Source organism: Penicillium coprophilum, assembly GCF_028826855.1.
Source record: "Penicillium coprophilum strain IBT 35676 chromosome Unknown utg000004l_segment0_segment0, whole genome shotgun sequence".
Taxonomy (NCBI): Eukaryota; Fungi; Ascomycota; class Eurotiomycetes; order Eurotiales; family Aspergillaceae; genus Penicillium; species Penicillium coprophilum.
In genome coordinates this window covers 5,100,710-5,120,231 of record NW_026622723.1, presented here as the reverse complement: position 1 = coordinate 5,120,231, position 19,522 = coordinate 5,100,710, and the positions used below count along the sequence as shown (strand labels likewise).

The window sequence follows — 19,522 nt, the reverse complement described above, 5'->3', positions numbered from 1 at the left end:
TGCTATTTATTGATTCTTTCCTGGAGCTATTATTGGACTTGATATCATCTAATGACACCTAATAGCTTGTGAGGCCATAACCTTTGTCGGAAGTGGTGTATTGACTAGTGAGTAGGGCATGGGTCAGTCAAGCTTGGAGAGATATGAGCTATCCTCGGGCCTTGGCATATATTTCGGCTATATACTTGCGTGTACTGAGATTTCTTGTCTATTCATGGTCTGAGATGGTGAGAAAACAAAACGATTGATCCCAAGCAGTGATTCTACCAGTCGGCAATTTTACCTCGCAACATTGTGGTTGATCACGTTGGTACACGAACCAACAGAAGCCAATAACCAAAAACTTGAATGAAGAATAATGTCTCATGTAAAAGCCAATTGGATCTTGACTTTATAGAACCGCTCGTGTTGACCCTCGTATTCATGTGGCGTTAGGAGAACATTGATCGTGGTTAGGGAACGAAGGTCTGGGGTAGTCGCAAATATGGTTTGAACGTGAAACAACATCATAAAATGGTGTAGATAGCTTCGTATCAGGTCATCTGGTCGTGTGCTTATTCGAGAACTCATGCTTTAGGCATTTGTGGGTGTTGGTGTGGGTTGTATATATAAACACCCATAGTGTCCTTCACTCCCATCTTACTGAATAGCATCTTCAATAACGACCACACCGTGTTCTTGCGTAACCGAGACCTATATATCTAAGCCAGGACAATGCATCTTGACAAGGCTCTTATTCTTTTCCTCGCTCATCTCGCCCTGAGCAGTAAGTATTTCCACAACTAGGTACTCCGTACATCAAACCCAACTTACTAACCACATCTTTCTACAATACAGAAGCAGCGGCTTGCCCAGCAGGAGGATGCGGCAGTGCCCCCGCCTGTGCCCCCACTGAGATATGCACAACAGCAACCTTTGTTTCGCCTTCGACAACGACTATCACGACCTGTGTCCCAACGCCCACCTGCGCGGGAGTCTACTGTAAGAACCCCCAAACCACATCTAAGCACGACGTTGAATGTATCCCACTCTGACTGAACTAAATGGTAGCATCGTGCGAGTTTGGCACCCCAAACAACCAATGCTGCTCCGGCTACTGCGCTGCTAACAAATGTCGATCGACGGATAATGACTGGCCATCCTGCAAAGAGGATGGTGGGCCTTGCGTTGTCGATGAACACTGTTGTTATGGGAATGCTTGCAAAAATGGCATATGTAGTCGGAATTGATGATTCGGGATCGTGATATATCAAAATGTCTATAGCAAGTGTATTCGGAACTAATCAATGACTCTATTGAATTAAGACCAGGCCATTTACTTTTGGGCTGCATGATCCTGTCGAGTGTTGGAATGCACTTTGAGTCCAATGTAATATTTCCACGCATTTCTCATACAAGCAGTGATATGTATGCACTCACATAGCCAACACTTGTGTAGCCCGTTCAGTAAACGCCTTCATAGCAGTCCTCCACAACTCTGGCCCAACACTGACCCTCGCAACCCCCAGTGCCCGAATTTCCTTCACGCTCAAAAACCCATCTTTCAAATTCATCTTCACATTAACCATACCTCCCAGGGCATCAACCAACCTCTGTACTTCCACACTCGAAACCCCCTCCCCACTAGGCCCGCCCCAAACAAAGACCGTAGTAGCACCGGCCTCCAAAAATGCTCTCCCGCGCTTAATAGCCTCTTCAATAGTCCCATTCTTTGTCAACAACACATCAGTCCTAGCATTGACCACAAAATCAGGAATCCCGGCAGCCTTTGCCGCCTGAACCACAGCCCCGACCCGCGCCACAGCCTCATCTACCGACCGCAGCACACCATTCGCGTCCATGTCTTCAATATTACAACCCACAGCGCCTAGCGCGATAACCTGGGCGATGGTATCAGCCAGCTCAGAGACATCACCGTACCCATCCTGCACATCGACGGTCAGTGGTTTAGTAGGGTTGATAGCGCGGGCGGAAGCGGCGATGGCGGCTATCGCGGTCAGGTGTTGGGCTTTTGTTAGGGCGTTATCGTCTACGCCGATCGATGCAGCGATCGCATATGACCCTGTTGCGATGGCGGGTGCTGCTGGCAGTGAGGCGATTATGGAGGCTGTTGCGGCATCATGGACGTTTGTCAGGATTAGGGGGTTGCCGGGTTGGTGAAGAGAGCGGAGGTGTTTGGCGATGTCATTTTGGGTTGGCATTTGTTGACTTGGTTTGGGATCTTAGATACTAGAGATATTTGGGATTTGCTATTCTACATACAATATAGTCCTAGAACATAGTCAACTTTGACGTTGAAGTCTTGAGTCATTGAATACGAGGTACAAGCGAAGGATTTCGGAGCCGAGAACATCTGCTCCGATCTACGCAGATCGAGGCAGACAATGGGGGTATTATTTCCCCTTGTCTCAGACTAGACTTGGAGAATAAGCCGATGGCGCAAGGGATCCACGGTATTTTCCCCTCTCTGGCTTATGAAGAATTACATTGAGACCATGCAGGTCATTACACTGCTTACAGGAACTCCCAATGTAACTCCAATGCTCTCGGATTTGCCACAGCATCTGCGTGAGAATGTTGATTGGGGTCGAGATCGACTTAAATTGACTGGTTCAACACCCAACATGGGGGCGAAACTGCAAAGGAACAGAAACAGAAAAAAAGAAAAGAAAACAGGGTGTAATACAATAATAGACACCCCGGAGCCTGATGGCTTGCTCTCCATTGCTCCATTGGGATGCATGATGGACCTTCCATGCAGCTGTGAAACCGAAGATCCAATAAGAGGAACTGCCTGAACTGTGGACTGGACTGAGTGAACTGTCTATAGACGGCCTGAATTGCCGTGGAATTTACCCTCCATGGAGATCTCTTTTCCCACAACCTCTTTGTTTACATTTGCAAGAGAAACAAAAAAAAAAAGAGCCCGTAAATCAAAAGACCGATAACATGTGGTACGAGGAATTGGCCCCGTATCTCGGCCTATCGAAAAGAGTAAGAGCCCGTAGCAAGTCCACTAGTCCGATGTAGGGCGAAAACATTGGTAACACTGGGAACCTTCCGGGTTGGATGGCCGGTGCATATGAACGAGGGGCAAAGCTGTGGCATTCCTGAGGTATTGGGAGGGTAAAATAAGGATTGGAATGTCTTCCCAGGGTCTCTCGTTTCAGATGTTCTTTTTATAAAACCCACGGAGGACTCCGTACGGGTCTCTTTGTGCTGCCAATACTCAAATACTCCGTGTTGAATAGAAAGTCAAATCAAACCCGATCACACCCGTCAACGTTGAAAGTCCCGTCCTGTTCCTTCTCACGGTATTTGTGTATTTTATTGGGACTGCGGTTGTCGGCTGCGCTTAGTTTGAGATCTCCTTGTATATTATAGGTATCTGTAGACTGACAAGGAAACAACCAAACATCTGGGAGATTGACAAAGGCTCTGAAACAGATAGGATAGGTAAAATATACGGAAGGCAGGAATAGCAAGTATAGGATTATAGAATGGACTACGGAGTATATTACTATTCTATTCGATTCCTCTTTCAATGCTCTTTCTATTGTATTTCGATGCTCTTTCTATTATCTCTCTATTCTGGGTCTATTGGATGTCGATTGTATCTATTGGATGTCTTATATACCATCCTGAGTATCGTACTTTGACTCAATACATTGAAATTAATTTAAAAAGGAAAAAGAAAGAAAAATTACCGATCGGGAATCCCCTGTAATTTTACGAATCGCCGTCAGCTCTCCCCACTCTACGCTTCGCCTTGGACTGCCATTCTGCCATTCTGCCTTCCTCCTTCTCTCTTACATTTGACATTTCCCATTGCCTTCATATCCATATTTTTTAATTCCGATCTTATGTATGGTTTTACCTCACTCCCTGCAGTTGGCCGCCTGACCCGCAGCTCTTACGCTGCCATCCGACCCTGCTCACCTCGAATCCCTCTCACTTCCTCTCTCCGACCTTGACCTCTCCTCAACTCCCATAATGTCGACCGGCTTGAAGATTCCCCAGACCGGGCTGTCTCTCCACCTCGGAGACGAGTCCGGTGATCCTTCTGTCAAACCAAATCAGATCATGCGGTTGAATCTGGTGCAGAGCACCCTCGATGATCTGATTGAAAGCCTACGAAAGGATCAACCGGCTCGAGTCCGGCTGGGAAAGCACCCATCACTCCACTACGGGGGCAAGACACAAATGTTCCATGCGTACCCTGAAACACACCGATCCGAGATCTACCATACCTCCTCCGATAAAGAGACACTGTATTTCACAGGGGTTCTAAGTCATAGTCTGGAGGTGGAAAAGGCTAAAAATGCTACCGCGGCCACCGATCAGGCACTGGCAGATTTAGAGGAGAAATTAAATGCCCATGAGAGGGGGAAGGAGTCAAAGAAAACTCATATCATCTCACATCCGGATGAGTTAAAGGCTCTACGAGGCAGCAAGGCAGGCTACAAAGGTCCCACCACCAAAGTCGAACTTGAGAAAGACCGTTTTCTCAAGACTGCTGCCAATCGTTCTCTCACTGCAAGTCCTATCTTGGGTGCTCCCAAGTCTCCCTCTCTCGCAATGACCCCAACATCTGCTCCAATGATGCAGAACAAAGACCGTGTGAGGCTGGAAGCCCTCAAGATTCCTTTCATTCACCTTCTCGCCGTCCGCGCCGTATCAGCCAAGTTTCTTGCCCGCCAGACCCGCAGCACCGTCGAAGACTGCATCGCCCTCGGCGAGAAATTCGGGGTCGTGAACCGAATTAACCCCGAGAAATACAACCTCAAGGACAAGGTCTACAAGGATCTAGATTTGTTTGGCTTCAATTACACCGAGGAGGACCGAAAAGAAGCCATTGAGAATTCGATTTCTGCCTTCGATCGGATGCGCATCTCTCGATCCGACAAACTCTGGCAAACGCTTCTACCAAAGGCTGAACGAGGCAAAGGGAAGTGCCTTTCGCGTTTGAACCTTCGTACTGGCCCACCTCAGAAACCTACCGGTTCCCTCGCCAAAGGTAGCGGAGAGGACTCAGGCAAGGATAATGAGACCGACCGCGCCACAAAGGGATCTGCGCCTGCTACCAAGACTACTTCGGCCTCGCAAAAGGCTCGTGACAAGGAAGTGACCAAGCGACCCACCAAAACCAAGAATACCAACAGCACCCTCACCGGGCGGGTTACTAAGAAAACTGGTGGGAAGGCCCCAGCCAAAGTGGACAGCAAGATCAAATCTGCGGAGTTCGTCCACAGTTCGGATGACGATGATGATACCGACATGCCTGATATTCCCCCCGCCACCCCCACTCCCGCTCCCGTGCCGACACCTGCACCTAAGCAGCAAGCGAAGGAGCACAAACGCACTCCATCCAATTCGAAGCCCCCAGCACCGAAAATCAAGGCACCGGCCAAGCCTCGCATCACCGAGACTACTTCAGTCCCATCTGCGCCCGCTCCCAAGGCTAAACCTGAGACGTCAAAGCCTAAACTTGAACCACCCAAGCTTGAACCACCCAAGCCAGTCACCAAGGTTACAGCTTCCAAGCGTCCTCCCTCTCGACTCTCTACTTCGCCACAGAAGCCGTCTCCACTCGGTTCCTCTCCTCCTGCCAATGTCTCCGATACTACCAGCAGCAACCGCAGCCGATCTGATAGCCAGAACCAATCCTCTGGCTCGTCCTCGTCCTCGCCTCTCATCTCCCAGCTGGCCAAAACCACCAAGGTGGGCCGTGTAGCCCCTGCTGCTGCCAAAACTGTCAAAACTACTCCCCAAGCCAACGCTACCACGAAGGCTACCCCCGCTACCAACAACCCATTGAAGCGCAAGGCTGAGCCCGATCAATTGTCTGTGCCTCGGGCAGGACGTCCTAGTGGAAACCTAGAAGCAAAGCGGCGCCGAGCAGTCAGCTCCTCCAGCGGTGGCAGCACTGGGAGTGCATCTCCCCCAATGAGCTATGAAATTCTTCGACAGCAACTACGGGAGAAGTCTCAGAAGTTTAAGAACTTCTACACAAAATACCGCAATCTGCATGACTCCCTTGCAGCTCTCCCCAACCCGCCCCAGGTGGATCTCGACAAGCTGCAAAAGCAACACACTCATCTGCAGCGTATGAAGAAGGAAATCTGGGAGGAAGATCGGCAGCTTCGTGATGGCCTTCATTCGTAATTTAATTTCGTTCTTCTCTTTTGCCCCATTTGCATGATGACCATATCGCACTCGACAGAGTGCCAAGTGCACCAATAGGCTCGGCGTTTGTATGTTTATCTATCATATGTTCATCTTTACCATAGCAATTCATATTCTTATGACTCAGTCTTCTTATCCTGTTCTAAAGTATGCTTTCGGGTAGCCAGACTACTAATCAAGATGAACAAGTAACAGCTGAGCACCATAATTCTGAAACCAATGAAAGTTCACAAGTTGCTGAAATATCCATAACCCAGTCCAATTTCAGCTCGTAAGCAATAAGCAATGGAACCGGTTTCCGGTAGATCATCACTTTTACCCCAGATCGACCGAAACGCCATCTGCCATCTGCTAGTCCTAATGAGGGATGGTGGACCCTGTCTCGTTGGGCGGTGTAACACGTGGCAGTGTCATGTGATTGGTGAAGAGAATACACGTGATTGAAACAGCAGACGTCATTTGGCCGTTCAGTAAGCTATTACTAGTTAGGCTTAGCTTCTAGGCCATCCGAACTTGCTGGCTCGGAGCATTATACTAGCAGTTGTGACACCCACAGCCACTGGTTTCTTCTGTGTAAACAAGTGATAGCAAATAATCACCGAAGGCATACTCAAGAGCCTGCTTTAAGCTCGTTTGACAATGACCCCCCCGGCTCGAGGACGGGGGACTAGCCAGCGCAGCCCAACCGTCTTGGTGGGATTGACTATCACACCAACCGTACGAACCAAGATCAGCTAACACATATCTTCAACACAGGTAACAGATTCCCGAGACCAGCAACAGCCCCAAGCACCCCGTCGACGCCGCTCGCCAGCAACCCGATTCATCACCGTCGACAACGTCCTCCAATACGCCTCTGACGTTCCTTCAATGCAGCAGCGCGGCCCACCACCCATCTCACGGTCGCGCCGTCTTGCCTCCGCAGCTGGAGGTTTAATTACTAGCGCAGGTAGTAGCAGCTCGAGCGATGTGGCCGCTTCCGGCGGCACGATGAGCCGACTTGCCGCACAACCGCGACTCCCTCCTCGAACGACAAAAGTTAGCGAGAAGCTGGTTCTTCTGCCCGACACCGGCGAGATAGAGGAGGGTGAAACGGAAGAAGAAGACGATGACTCCGATGGTGCGGACCTCGTGGATGAGGAACTTGTTGCACGTCTGGCCAAGGAGAAAAATGTCGACCCGGAAAGGATCAGACACCAATTGCTTATGTCCAAACGACGCGGAGGCGATTTTGACGTCGATAATGATCTGGCACCCCTGCTGGCTCAAGAGGAGGTCTTGAAGAAACGCCGTATCGCGCCCGAGCGCGCGAAAAGTTATGCCGAGCGGTTGCCGAAAGCGCGGCGGACGGAGAAGCTTGCGCGTGTCACGGCGTACTGTACGGCTCAGGCGTACAAGATGGGATCGCTTGCTGCTTTCGTTAAGGAGCAGCATGGTGGGCGGACGAAGCTTTATGATGATTGTCTGTACACCGCGTATCATCTCCCTCTTTTGCCAGGCCATGAGGGGTACCGTCTGCGGAGTAGCCCTGTGTTGAAATATCCTGGTGGCAAATCACTTTTGGATGAGGAGATTGAACGGAACGAACTTCGTGATTATCATGATGAGTACATGCTCGAGACGGAGGAGCATTCGGTTGGTGGACACAATCGTCCTGAGGATGAGCACCATTATGAAGCGTCGCCGCGACAGTCCGAGGGTCTTGGTCATGATTCTCGGGAGGAAAATCGTGAGGAGTTCTTGAATCGGATCACCGAAGAAGTTCGGGGCCACCCCAATGGCCATGAACATGCTGCCAACTCCGGCGAAAGTTTCGATGGGTTGCAACTTAACCCGCAACAAGACAGCAATGAAGTAGCTCGGCAATCTTCGCCTGAACCTGCAGTCCGCCGCCGAAGGCACAGTACGGACGACACCCACGCTTTGATTCGAGACCGACCTTCGCTGCCAGCCACTATACCCTCCTCGTCTTCATCACCGCCGGCTTCAACGCCGCCAGCCCCAGCTCGGACGTTATATAATGTTGCTGAAATGTTCGTCTTCAGCTACGGCGTCGTCGTCTTCTGGAACTTTACCGAGCGACAGGAGAAAGACCTGCTGGCAGATTTGGCCTTTGCAACATCATCGGCAACCGGTATCCCTACTCCTCTGGCGACGATGCCTCTTGACGAGGAAGACTTTGAGACAGAAGAATTCCATTTCGAGTATTCGACCGAAATCTCGCGCCCACGAGTTTACAACGACATGATTACTCTTCGCAGTGGCGACCACATGATCAAACTCGCTATCAGTCATGGTATTTCACAGAGTACCAAGCTGTGCTTCTTTGAGGAAGTTATGGCCCGGCAGATGGCGGACGCTAAAGACGTTCCCAGACGTCTCGCTGTTACAGGCCAGCTGGGCATGAAGCGCGAAGAGGTTTTCCGGATCTTAGGTCGTTTGTTTAAGAGTCGGGTTGAGGTCAATCTTTGTAAGTCCCCAATCCCCTTTATAAATTATCTTGCACGCTATGTTGCAGAGATACTTTGTTCCATACTAATATTTTCCACCAGCGTCTAATATGCTCGATGTCCCTAACTTCTTCTGGGAGAGCGAGCCAACCCTTTACCCGCTCTACATTGCTGTGCGCGAGTATCTGGAGATCAAACCACGTATTCAGGTCCTCAACGAGAGATGTCGAGTATTCCTTGATCTTGCGGAGATCCTATCTGACTCGATTGCCGACAACCGCACTTCCCGTATGTTTTGACCTTCTCTTCCCTCTCTAGCCTCTCAACTGACCACATTCTAGACCAAACCTGGATCATCATTGTGCTCATCGTTATTTCAATCATCGTTACACTCTCCGAAGCCTTCCTCCGTTTCGGCCTCCTCCATGCCAGTCAGGGTGCCGCTGGCACACCTGCCAGTATCTTAGCCCGTGTCATGGGCCGATCCGTTACTCCCTCTCCATCCCCAGAATGGAACCCATACTCTACCGCCAACGCGCCACCAGGCTGCATTTGTCCCTCTGTCGGCCCTGCGGGCGCTGGCGCAGATATGGGCGTTAGTGGAATGATGAGATACTAATTCATTTTCTTTTCTAAAAGGTGGACATTATGGCGCAATTGGTGTTATGGAAAAGGACACTGGACAAATTTTACTTTAGTTACATATTACCTCAAAACTGACAGATTCCTAATGCTTGTTGACTTTTTGATTGACTTTGTTAATTTCTTCCTTAACCTGCGGCTTTAGCAACAATCTACTTCACATTCCTAGTCTTCATACGCTCCAACTGCGTAGACATGCAGTCGGCCCCCAATATTGGCTCCCTCATACGTAATAGCTGCCCCTTGCATCTGCCCCCTCATGTCGACCACATGACACTAGGTGCCTTTTCAACGCCTCTTCAGCGCCTGCATTGGGGGCTTGGATTGCCTAGACGCATGTAATTCGACTGGAAATTTCACATGGCGACTTTCGCAATCTTTGGGGCGTACAAAAGCCAGCAGTAAATTGATTTGACTACTATAGAACCCATATTATGAAAATGGCTACAAACTCCATCTCATTTCGGGGCCATCGTCATACTTGAATGATATTTGATTGAATACTTATCGTCCTACTGTTAACATCCAGCTCTACTACCTCGCAACAAGCTTGGTTAGTAGTGGCTTCTTGGCCCATACAACAAAAGCTTTCTGATCAGCCCATTGGGTACACTCCGGAGAGAGGTGTAGGTCAAATCGCCACAGAATATTTACCAGAATCAGCTTCATCTCAGCTTTTGCTAGACTAGATGTATATATCTGCTGGTTAATACTTCCAAGCTTGTCTTTGTCATCAGGAGGGAATCATATCCTCTACATACCTCTGTCCAAGACAGCCTCGAGGACCATCCGAAAATGGCCGTAGGAGATCCTTGTTGTCACCAGCAAACTGATCGTTTTCTCCCTTCAGCCATCGCTCTGGCAAAAACCGATCTGCCTGAGTGAATTTGGTTGGCGATCGGTAGGAAGCAAAGTGTGGAACGGAAACAGCAGTCTATAACAGGTTAGAAAATAGGACACGACGGCGGAGGTGGTTCCTGACTTTTCCAGGTACAAATTTGCCGAGGATAGTAGCGCCGCCTTCGGGGACGACTCGCGGCATCCCAAGCGGCGCTGCTGGGTACATGCGCAGGGATTCTTGCAGGACGGCATCGAGATAAGGAAGATCAGCCACCGAGACAAACGTGATCTCCGAGGAAGATTGAAATCGCGAGCGGATCTCTGATACTAGTCTCCGGTAGGTCTCTGGCCTATCTAATAGCAGGAAAGTACACCCTGACAAAGTAGTTGCCGTGGTCTCACTGCCAGCAATGATCAGAAAGGTGGCATTAGAACGTATCTCGTCCTCGGACATTTTCGCTTTGAGACTTTGTTTGGAGTTCACATGGGCGATGTAGTCTGGGGTGGACGAGTTCTGATCTCTTTCCATCCGTTGAGCAATCTTAGAATAAGTAAAGCTGACGCTCTCTGCGCGAGTGCGGAACAAGTCGCGATATAGAAAAGAAGCGATACCTTTGATCGGATATGATAGTAGAGAAATATACTTGGACATGCTGATAATAGTCCACAGCTTGAGCGAAGCGAATTGCATAGAGACAAAAGGATGATAGCGGGCGTCTTCCAGACATGAAAGTGATTCGCCGTACACATATTCCGCCATGAAATCGAACGTTGTGTAGGTATACCATTCCACCAGGTCGACAGTGGATCCGGCACTGGCCTTTTCGTGCAGCCTCTTTATCAGGGCATCAACGTATCGCTGGAGCACATGTTCTTGGTACTTGAGTGCCGCATCAGAGAATGCACTAGCTAGTATCCGACGCTGACGGTGATGGACATCATCTGTGGGAGCAACTGCTAGATTAGAAGCGCCGCTTTTTGCAACGTTGAAAAACCGCGGGTCCTTCGGGAAATTGGTTGAAAACCCGTAGATATCCTTCCACGCTTGCTCTGTTCGAAAGCTCAGCTCATCGGGAGCGATCCGGACAACATCGCCATACTGCTCGTGTAGGCTTCTGGCATAGGTGTGGAGCCGGCCGCTAGTGTAGGCGCCAGCATGGGGGAGCCTTGAGATGGATGCCAGAAAGGGTCCTGGATACTGACTGAGCGGATGGACATATCGATTGTAAATCGCCGTCCAGATAATATATACTATGATTCCCTGGGCAAAAAAGACATGAACTGTCTGTCAAGTTTGAGAGACAGAGGGTGCTCACAAGAGTGGCTAGCTGGAGCATCGGCATATTGTGATGCAAGTTGTAATTTTGCAATGGTAGGCGATACTTGGCAGCAGTTGGAATTGTCGATAAAAGGGCTGAGAGCTAGGCTGTAGTTGCATCACCCACACGATATCCAGACTTGTTTTAGGGTTGATCCTCAGAACCTGATAATGGTTGGTGAACATGTTGGAGTACTTATACGGCATATTAGGTGAGGCCATCGCGCCTAAATAATTTAGTCAGCCCCTTATTTTACCGCATAATCTTTGTCTGTATGCCTAGATCTATATGGCTTCATGACGTCTTGCACGGTCCTCATTTCTCATTTCTCATTTCTCATGGGCTTCGTGGTACAGTCAAGATGCAAGCCCCATTTACCTTGGTGTATAGGTCATATTATTCAAACCAGGTAACTTCCACCGAAACCTAAGGTTCCAGGACTATATAAACCGCTACAACATATGAGACAGACTAGAAACACGGAAAGGGTTAAGAAGCTAGTAGAAACCCCCTATGGTTAATTCCTATTACTTAGCCATGTCGTCTAGCGTTGTATACAGCACCTAGGTAAAATTTGAACGTTCACATGTCTTGGGTAGCCTTAATTGTGATATCAATATTTTATTAACATCCATTGTTGTATCATGGATGTTTTAGTGGCTGCAGCTCCAGAGATCCCGGGGCAAGGGGCAAGCCCCGGCAGTGCATGGCCTACTGGATTTATGTTCAAATCCCACGGGAGTTTGCCAAAACACGCCGGATAAGTATCTCATACGGTATACGAAATGTACTCCACGGTAAGAAACGCGTGGAAAGAGCGGTGTACAGGCGGAGAAAGATTTCAAACAGGCAGGTATATGCATGTATTATTTAGACTTGTCAGATCGAAGCAAGGCGCTTGTTATATACAGGCGTGGGCTACGCATTTGGCTTAATTCGGCTCTCTACGACATCCGAACAAACCTTTGTTTACGAGGATGACCAGGCTCGATCGCTATGTAAAAATGGGGCATATATATATATATATATAGATAGATAGATAGATCACGACATACCCGGCGCTCAGGAGTGTCCTTGATATCTTTCTTTTCGCGGATGTTATTATTTCTGAAATGACTCGATCCACGCCAGTTACTGTTAATCCCATCAACCTGGTCCTGGACCTCGGAGGGGTACTATTCCATCCACAGTTTGGTCAGGTGAAGCTAGCCACCCACGCATCTCCTATATCGGTGAAAAGGCTAGTTTCTACATCGACGTGGATGGCCTATGAGTGTGGAAAGCTCTCGGAGAAAGAGTGTTACCAACAACTAGCGGATCAATATGGCTTCCAAGCAGATGATCTTGCGATAGCCATAACAAAAGGCCGTGCGGTTGCTGATTATGACAGAAATCTAGTGGCAAGTCTTCGCGACTTTAAAAACGCCATGGCTGGCAAGGTGGTGTTCATACTCGCATCGAACATTTCCAGCCCTGATTACATCGCTCTTCAGGAGCTGTGGGGGAAGGATTTCTGGTCCCTTTTTGACCACTGCTTTCCCTCTTCCACAGTAGGCACTCGCAAGCCAAGTATGCGGTTCTACCGCCACATTCTGGGAGCCAGTGGTGCTGTACCGGAAGACACCATTTTCGTGGATGATCGGCCGGAAAATGTACTAGCGGCTTCTGCTATGGGAGTCAAGGGGATTGTATTTACTGATGGAGAGGATCTCCTGCGGAGTCTCATGAACATGACCGGTGATCCGGTAGAGCGAGGCCAGACATTCCTCCAGGCCAAAGCTGGCCAGCACTGCTCGATCACAGATCGAGGAGAGCAGGTAAAAGAAAACTATTCTCAGCTTTTGATGCTGGATATCACGGGTGATAGGTACGTTCCAATCCTGAGGTAAATGCGACAGCGGAATTAATGAGATTGTCTTGGCCAGCTCACTGGTGTCATTGAATCGTCCTCCAAGGTTCTGGAACTTCTTTGCTGGTGAGTTGCTCGGTATTTGAGTGAATGGGCAATCCCCGAGTTAACTATCGTTCCGTAGGCGCTCCAAAGTTCACTACAGACACCTACCCGGATGACCTTGATACTACCTCTTTGGCATTGGCATCAATGCCCTACGAAGCCTCGGTGGTGCATTCCATACTAGATGAAATGCTGAATAGTGTTGACGAGGATGGCTTGCTTAAGGTTGGAGAGCTACCATTTGACTCCCCTACAATCTAGCTGATGAAATTGGTCCTCTGTAGTTTTACCTCGACGACTCGCGCCCTCGGGTTGACGCAGTCATTTGCCTCAACATTCTCACACTTTTCTGCATCTACAAAAGAGGCTACCAGCTGCCAGAAACTCTGAGCTGGATCTACGATATTTTGCTTAATCGGGCCTATATGCATGGCACTCGATACTACACTACTCCGGAGTGGTTCTTGTATTACATGAGTCGACTCCTCTCTCGAACGAATGATCCTATCTTGAGGGACCGATTTGAGAACCTTCTCCGAACGCGAATTATGGAGCGGATCGGTGCCGAAGGTGATGCACTGTGTTTGGCCATGCGTCTGAATGCATGCAATTTGCTTGGGATCTCAAATCGCCCTGACTTTGATACTTTGACTGCTGCTCAGTGCAGGGATGGAGGCTGGGGGGCTTCGTTGATGTATATCATTCCGGGGTCTAGTAGGAAACTCGGAAACAGAGGCTTGACGACGGCATTCGCAGTCAAGGCACTCCAGGGTGCCGTTGACAGACTGAACTAAATTAATCTTGGATATATGTGGATTATAATATCAGGTGTACAAATGATATACTTCTCATGTTTCAGGTTGAGTGGGATGCAACTCCCTCTCTCTCGCTTCTTTCATAGCTTCCTCTTGTTTTCTCCAATTTGATTTCGGGACTGTTCTTGAGAAATACTCTGCCTTTAAACCAACAAAAATCCGAGAAGCGAAATGCCAGCGTCTTTCACCGTCGCGTCACGACTGAGGATCTGGACATCGAATGAGAGAAACTGAGCCACCCAAAGGACATCAGTTCCAAACAGATCAAAGGTGTTCATACTACTCCATCTTGTTACGTACATGGCAGGGTTCTGAGGTATATTACCCGCCGTAAACAAAGGATTATATGCTGAATAAACGCTAGGAGATCCCAAATAGAATCCCCCAATAATGGGAGACTCCTTATCTTTGCTTTTCCCATCTGCAATAAGAGCGAGAAGGGAGATGTACCGAAATGATCAATGACATCTCAAACGGAATGGCCCTACGTGGCTCTATTGATGCCCAGTCCGGGAGACTTGCAATCGCACTAAAGCCAACCGTGAGTAGCCAGTGACATATTCGCCCTATGATCTAGTTTCGCTCACATACCAGTATCATATCAGGACCAGCACAATGTGCACTAGGTCAAGACTTCCCGATACTTTGGACACGATCGACAAGCCTTGCTAGCAAGTGGTATTATCTACTTACAGCAAGGCTTTGTCCAAGATGGCTCTTTTAGGCTGCCATTACAGACGTTCCGAGATTCCAAAGGCTCTTGTGATGGAATTGTTATCTTCTGGATTGGGATGAGTTAAAGTGCACCCCACAAACATTCAAGAAGGATGGGAGGGTAGATACCGAGCAGCGTTTACAAGCCAGACCAGACGAGTCATGGCAAATCATGAGCTCTTGATTAGATGTACGAAATCCTTAGACCCGAATGAAGAGGTCCTTTTCACAATGGTTTCCCTTTAGCACAGTACAACATCAATGACACATGATGTGTATTTGCAAAAAGCACAATTCTGGAGAGATTGCCATTGAAAAGCTATATATTACATATATTCTCTCAATTCATCAATCCCCAAGCCAATCAAATGTCAATATATAGTCTACTCCCAATATGGTAAGGCCTTTTGGAATTTCAATGCCCAGACGCTAACTGGCTAATCATATGCAATCCTGGACTAGGGCTTACCTCTGCCTCTGGCTTCAAACACTTCCTTTTCTTTTCTCCAATCCAGAGAGATATACGGGGGTACTCCGTCATAGATATTGGGATACTATTGGCACTCAACAAGATACTCTACTCCACCCGAGTTCTTTTGAATCAATTCATTCTCATCTTTGACTTGAGCACATGTTAAATTCTGAAATCAGATCATGACTTTACTCAGCCAAATTGCATCTTCACCTTCGGACACGATCATCCCATTCCATTTTTGGGACGATGTCCCTCATAACAGAGCATTATGCATAAATATCACACTTCGGTTCGACAAAGAGCTTGATCCAGAGAGACTTCGCAGTTCTCTGAGCCGCCTACTGGAGATAGACAACTGGCGAAAACTCGGAGCTCGTGTACGACTGGACGTAAGTGTTTCAACTATCCAAAAAGGCAAAATCAAGCCAACTTGCCCAATAGCTAAACCTATAGACTAGAACTTCGGAAAATTGGTCTATCAACTCCCACCAAAATTCACTGAAGACCGACCAGGCTTCATATTCACTACCGAGGAACATGACAGCAGTATAAAAGCCCATCCTCTAGCATCACAGATGCCCTCTTCAGCACAATTAGACAAGACAGCCAAAATTAAAATCCTAGATGGCATGGCCAAATACTCCCCTCTCGTCCGCCACAAAACAGCTCCAACCAGCATAGCAGATTGGCTAGAAACGGACATCCCGCAGCTGGTCATCCATACAGTCCTCTTCAATGATGCAACGCTCCTCACTTTAACCTTCCAGCACACTCTCATGGATGCAATGGGCCTATCTTCATTCCTGCATGCATGGACGGCGGTACTATCAAACCGCGAAGAAGACATCCCCCCGTTCCTCGGGTTCGATGAAGATCTCATAGAATTACATACTGAAGCCGTGTCCGAAAAGCCAGCACTCGTGGGAATTATATTCGGACAGATTTTGCTTCTGCAGTTTGCTCTGGTGGGGTGGTGGGAGAAGTTCTGGTTTCCGCGCGTCAAGGATAAAGTCCTGTTGATTTCCGGGGGATATGTGCACGAGTTGAGAGAGAGGATGCTACAGGAGATAGATGAAGATGACAAGGCCAACGTAAATATGAACATCCAAAGTGACGAGCAGGTCAAAGCCCAAGACCGTCATCCGCCATTCGTCAGCGAAAGCGACGTCCTCCTCGCGTTGATATCCACACTGCTCGTCACAGCACAGAATCCCAGCCGGCACACTCCAGTCCAGATTTCGAATATCTTCGATATTCGCTCTACGCTTGGTCTCCCGTCTCCGGGCGTGTACATCGGGAACGCGATAATGCCATCGTGTGCTGAGTTCCGGGCGCACGAGTTTGGAGATTCATATAATGGCACGGGGTTCGAGTGCCGGTTAGGCTCTGTTGCATTGAAGATCCGCTCTGCGCTAGAGACGCAGCGGACGAAGGAGCAGGTTCTCGCACGTACAGCGTTGCGGAAAAAGGCGCTCGGCGAGATGGGGTGTCTGCCGCTTGTTAGCCATCCTAGACAGCTTGGTATTTGCTGTACCAATTGGCAGAGGGCTGGGTTCTTTGGGGTTGATTTTGGGAGCATAGTTGTTGGAGGTCAGGCTGGGGAGGAATATCAACCTTGTAGGCCTTCTTATGTTAATACGGCGGGATCAGGACCGTTCACTGGGAATGGGCCGCGGAATATGGTGGTTGTAACTGGGAAGGATAGCATTGGGAACTGGTGGGTGCATATTATTGCGAGAGAGGAGGTTTGGGGACAAATTGAGGGGTGGACAAGAGAGCAGGATGTGCACTACAAATAAGGAATACCATGGGTTTATGAACTATGTTGATACTGGAATCAGGGAAACGGGTCAAAGAAGAAATAGTCAAAGATGAATCCAAAATCCCCGTTGAGACGGACATGCTAATTATGAAACAGAGACAGTAGATATCAGTACAAAGGGGCCGGGATTTCAAAGCACCTGAAATCCAGACCCGGTTTTTCTCACTCCCCAACATTCGTTTTATCGTATATGCTTCAAAATTTCCTTTCTAGGCGATCCTAAATTTAGCCGGTAACCTTGAAGATGGACTCGGCGAGTCTCTCGACGTTGCCGGAGGTGATACCAGCGACGGAGATACGGCCGTCCTTGGTAGCGTAGACGGAGTGCTGTAAGAATTGTTAGCAATGGAACAAGATGAAGTATGGAGATATGAATCTTACCTCCTTGGCAAGGGTGTCCATCTGCTCGGGCTTCAGGCCAGTGTAGGCGAACATGCCGATCTGAATGTCATGTCAGTCATTTAGGCCATAGTGAAATGAAATGAGTTTTCGATGCTTACCTGGCTGGTGATGTGAGACCAGTCGTGCTTGCTGCCAAGCTTCTCAAGGTTGGTGCGGAGAAGAGAGCGCATCTCGATGATACGGCTGGCCATGCCCTCGACCTCACCGAGCCACTGCTTGTTAAGAGCAGGGTCGTTCATGATGGTGGAGGCGATGCGAGCACCGTGAACGGGGGGTTAGAGTAGAAGGGACGAATGAGGATCTTGATCTGCGAATCGACGCGCTTCTTCTCCTCGGCGTTCTCGCAAACGAGGGAGAAAGCACCGACACGCTCGCCGTACAGACCCATGTTCTTGGCGAAACTCTGGCAAAGGGCGATGTTGTGGCCCTGCTCGACGAAGTGGCGGGGAGCAAAGGCATCCTGGTCAGCGTTGCCGCTGGCAAAGCCTTGGTAGGCCATGTCGAAGAAGGCGAAGTGGCCCTTCTGCTTCATGACATCGCTGATCTGGCGCCACTGGGCCTGGGTGGGATCGACACCGGTGGGGTTGTGAGCGCAAGCGTGGAGGAGGATGATGCTGCCCTCGGGGGCGGCCTTGATATCGGCAATCAGACCCTCAAAGTCGAGACCAATGGTGTCCTTGTTGTAGTAGCTGTACGTAGCGACCTCAAGACCGGAGTCGGTGAAGACAGCCTTGTGGTTAGCCCAGCTGGGGTTGGGGATGTAAATCTTCTTGGCGCCGGGGTAGAACTTCTTGAGGAAAGCACCACCAATGCGCAGGGCTCCGGTACCGGAGATGGTCTGGGTGATGACGAGGCGGTTGTCCTTGATGGCGGAGGAGTCGGCGCCGTAAGCGAGCTCAGCAGCGGCGGTGGTGAAAGCGGGAACACCGGTGATGCCAGCGTACTCCTTGTCCAAGCGCGATGCGACAACCTTGTCCTCGGCGGCGCGGACGGAGGGCAGAACGTAAGGCTTGCCCTTGTCGTCACCTGAAACAGCAGGATGGCTCGTCAGCAATCCAATATCTACTCCATTGTGCAACGCGACGATTGTTTGGAGTGAGGCTTACGGTAGGCACCCACGCCCAAGTTGATCTTCTCCTTGAAGGAATCGGCCTTGAAAGCTTCGGTGATGCCAAGAATAGCGTCCTATCAACCGACCTACGTTAGCATTGGCATTTCAAACCAGCAACCTGATGATTGCAAGCTCAGCAAAGCTTACAGGAGGACCCTGGGGAACATTGGCCCAGGCGGAGGCGTGTCTAGCTCCGATCACGACGGTGCGCATATTGACCTCGCGGGAGGCAGCCGACCGGCTGGCGACTCTGAGAGTGGAAAGCATAATGGCAGAGGAGATGGAGAGAAAATTAAAAGGACAACACCTAGATCTCCTAGTTTTGGGGATTGGAAAGGGAAAGGGAAGAACCGGAGGAAAGAAAGAATATAAAAGGATCGGAGACGTAGTCCCGATGTTTTTGCCCTGACTCATGTGATAATGGTACCGAGTACCCGCCAGTTGGTATGTCAACCCGCCTCGGCTGAGGTACCAGGTACAACCAGCCCCGGCGAGATGTGCGAATGGGATTGGCTACATATGCCGGTTAAATTGCAGGGATCATTGTTTTTAGGGGATTTAGTTATGATTCTATAGGTATTTGGTATATAACACATTTGTAGAATGTTTGGAATGTATCGTGAGACCAAGTATTTCAGATCTATATATCCCTTTGTGTACTCCGTACGATAACATGTACAGCTCTGTCTACAGTACATCAGCCCATCTCCAAATGTCTTCTCGGCAAGTCCAATCCCCCGGTGAACTGATCAAGGCTGTTCTCCACATCGTTTCCCCTCACCGTTGGAGTAG

General features: G+C 49.2%; 9 protein-coding genes across 9 annotated transcripts; 5 read left to right on the top strand and 4 right to left on the bottom strand.

Annotated features, from left to right (window-relative positions):
- Positions 1 to 714: 714 nt before the first annotated feature.
- On the top strand, positions 715 to 1,229 carry N7500_006369 (uncharacterized protein; the record flags this gene model as incomplete). Its single annotated transcript, XM_056677513.1, has 3 exons — positions 715 to 766; positions 838 to 981; positions 1,051 to 1,229. 3 exons carry the CDS (start codon positions 715 to 717, stop codon positions 1,227 to 1,229), a joined length of 375 nt encoding a protein of 124 aa, XP_056532513.1.
- Positions 1,230 to 1,415: 186 nt separating this feature from the next.
- On the bottom strand, positions 1,416 to 2,201 carry N7500_006368 (isocitrate lyase/PEP mutase family protein; the record flags this gene model as incomplete). Its single annotated transcript, XM_056677512.1, has 1 exon — positions 1,416 to 2,201. One exon carries the CDS (start codon positions 2,199 to 2,201, stop codon positions 1,416 to 1,418), a length of 786 nt encoding a protein of 261 aa, XP_056532512.1.
- A 1,792-nt stretch (positions 2,202 to 3,993) lies between these two features.
- On the top strand, positions 3,994 to 6,165 carry N7500_006367 (uncharacterized protein; the record flags this gene model as incomplete). Its single annotated transcript, XM_056677511.1, has 1 exon — positions 3,994 to 6,165. The coding sequence occupies one exon, from the start codon at positions 3,994 to 3,996 to the stop codon at positions 6,163 to 6,165; it is 2,172 nt and encodes a 723-aa protein (XP_056532511.1).
- A 660-nt stretch (positions 6,166 to 6,825) lies between these two features.
- N7500_006366 (RMD1 family protein) lies at positions 6,826 to 9,255 on the top strand (the record flags this gene model as incomplete). The annotated part of the gene is made up of 4 exons (XM_056677510.1): positions 6,826 to 6,879; positions 6,943 to 8,656; positions 8,739 to 8,924; positions 8,978 to 9,255. 4 exons carry the CDS (start codon positions 6,826 to 6,828, stop codon positions 9,253 to 9,255), a joined length of 2,232 nt encoding a protein of 743 aa, XP_056532510.1.
- Positions 9,256 to 9,812: 557 nt separating this feature from the next.
- Positions 9,813 to 11,403, bottom strand: N7500_006365 (cytochrome P450; the record flags this gene model as incomplete). Its single annotated transcript, XM_056677509.1, has 3 exons — positions 9,813 to 9,963; positions 10,040 to 10,212; positions 10,261 to 11,403. Coding segments are annotated over 3 exons (1,467 nt in total), but the record flags the coding sequence as incomplete, so codon positions are not given.
- Positions 11,404 to 12,549: 1,146 nt separating this feature from the next.
- N7500_006364 (HAD family hydrolase) lies at positions 12,550 to 14,185 on the top strand (the record flags this gene model as incomplete). Its single annotated transcript, XM_056677508.1, has 4 exons — positions 12,550 to 13,304; positions 13,336 to 13,412; positions 13,471 to 13,616; positions 13,676 to 14,185. The coding sequence occupies 4 exons, from the start codon at positions 12,550 to 12,552 to the stop codon at positions 14,183 to 14,185; spliced, it is 1,488 nt and encodes a 495-aa protein (XP_056532508.1).
- A 1,389-nt stretch (positions 14,186 to 15,574) lies between these two features.
- On the top strand, positions 15,575 to 17,194 carry N7500_006363 (Transferase; the record flags this gene model as incomplete). Its single annotated transcript, XM_056677507.1, has 2 exons — positions 15,575 to 15,784; positions 15,854 to 17,194. 2 exons carry the CDS (start codon positions 15,575 to 15,577, stop codon positions 17,192 to 17,194), a joined length of 1,551 nt encoding a protein of 516 aa, XP_056532507.1.
- A 248-nt stretch (positions 17,195 to 17,442) lies between these two features.
- On the bottom strand, positions 17,443 to 17,789 carry N7500_006362 (Pyridoxal phosphate-dependent transferase major region subdomain 1; the record flags this gene model as incomplete). The annotated part of the gene is made up of 3 exons (XM_056677506.1): positions 17,443 to 17,544; positions 17,599 to 17,658; positions 17,718 to 17,789. The coding sequence occupies 3 exons, from the start codon at positions 17,787 to 17,789 to the stop codon at positions 17,443 to 17,445; spliced, it is 234 nt and encodes a 77-aa protein (XP_056532506.1).
- Positions 17,790 to 17,854: 65 nt separating this feature from the next.
- N7500_006361 (Pyridoxal phosphate-dependent transferase major region subdomain 1) lies at positions 17,855 to 18,997 on the bottom strand (the record flags this gene model as incomplete). Its single annotated transcript, XM_056677505.1, has 3 exons — positions 17,855 to 18,645; positions 18,726 to 18,804; positions 18,878 to 18,997. The coding sequence occupies 3 exons, from the start codon at positions 18,995 to 18,997 to the stop codon at positions 17,855 to 17,857; spliced, it is 990 nt and encodes a 329-aa protein (XP_056532505.1).
- Positions 18,998 to 19,522: the final 525 nt, after the last annotated feature.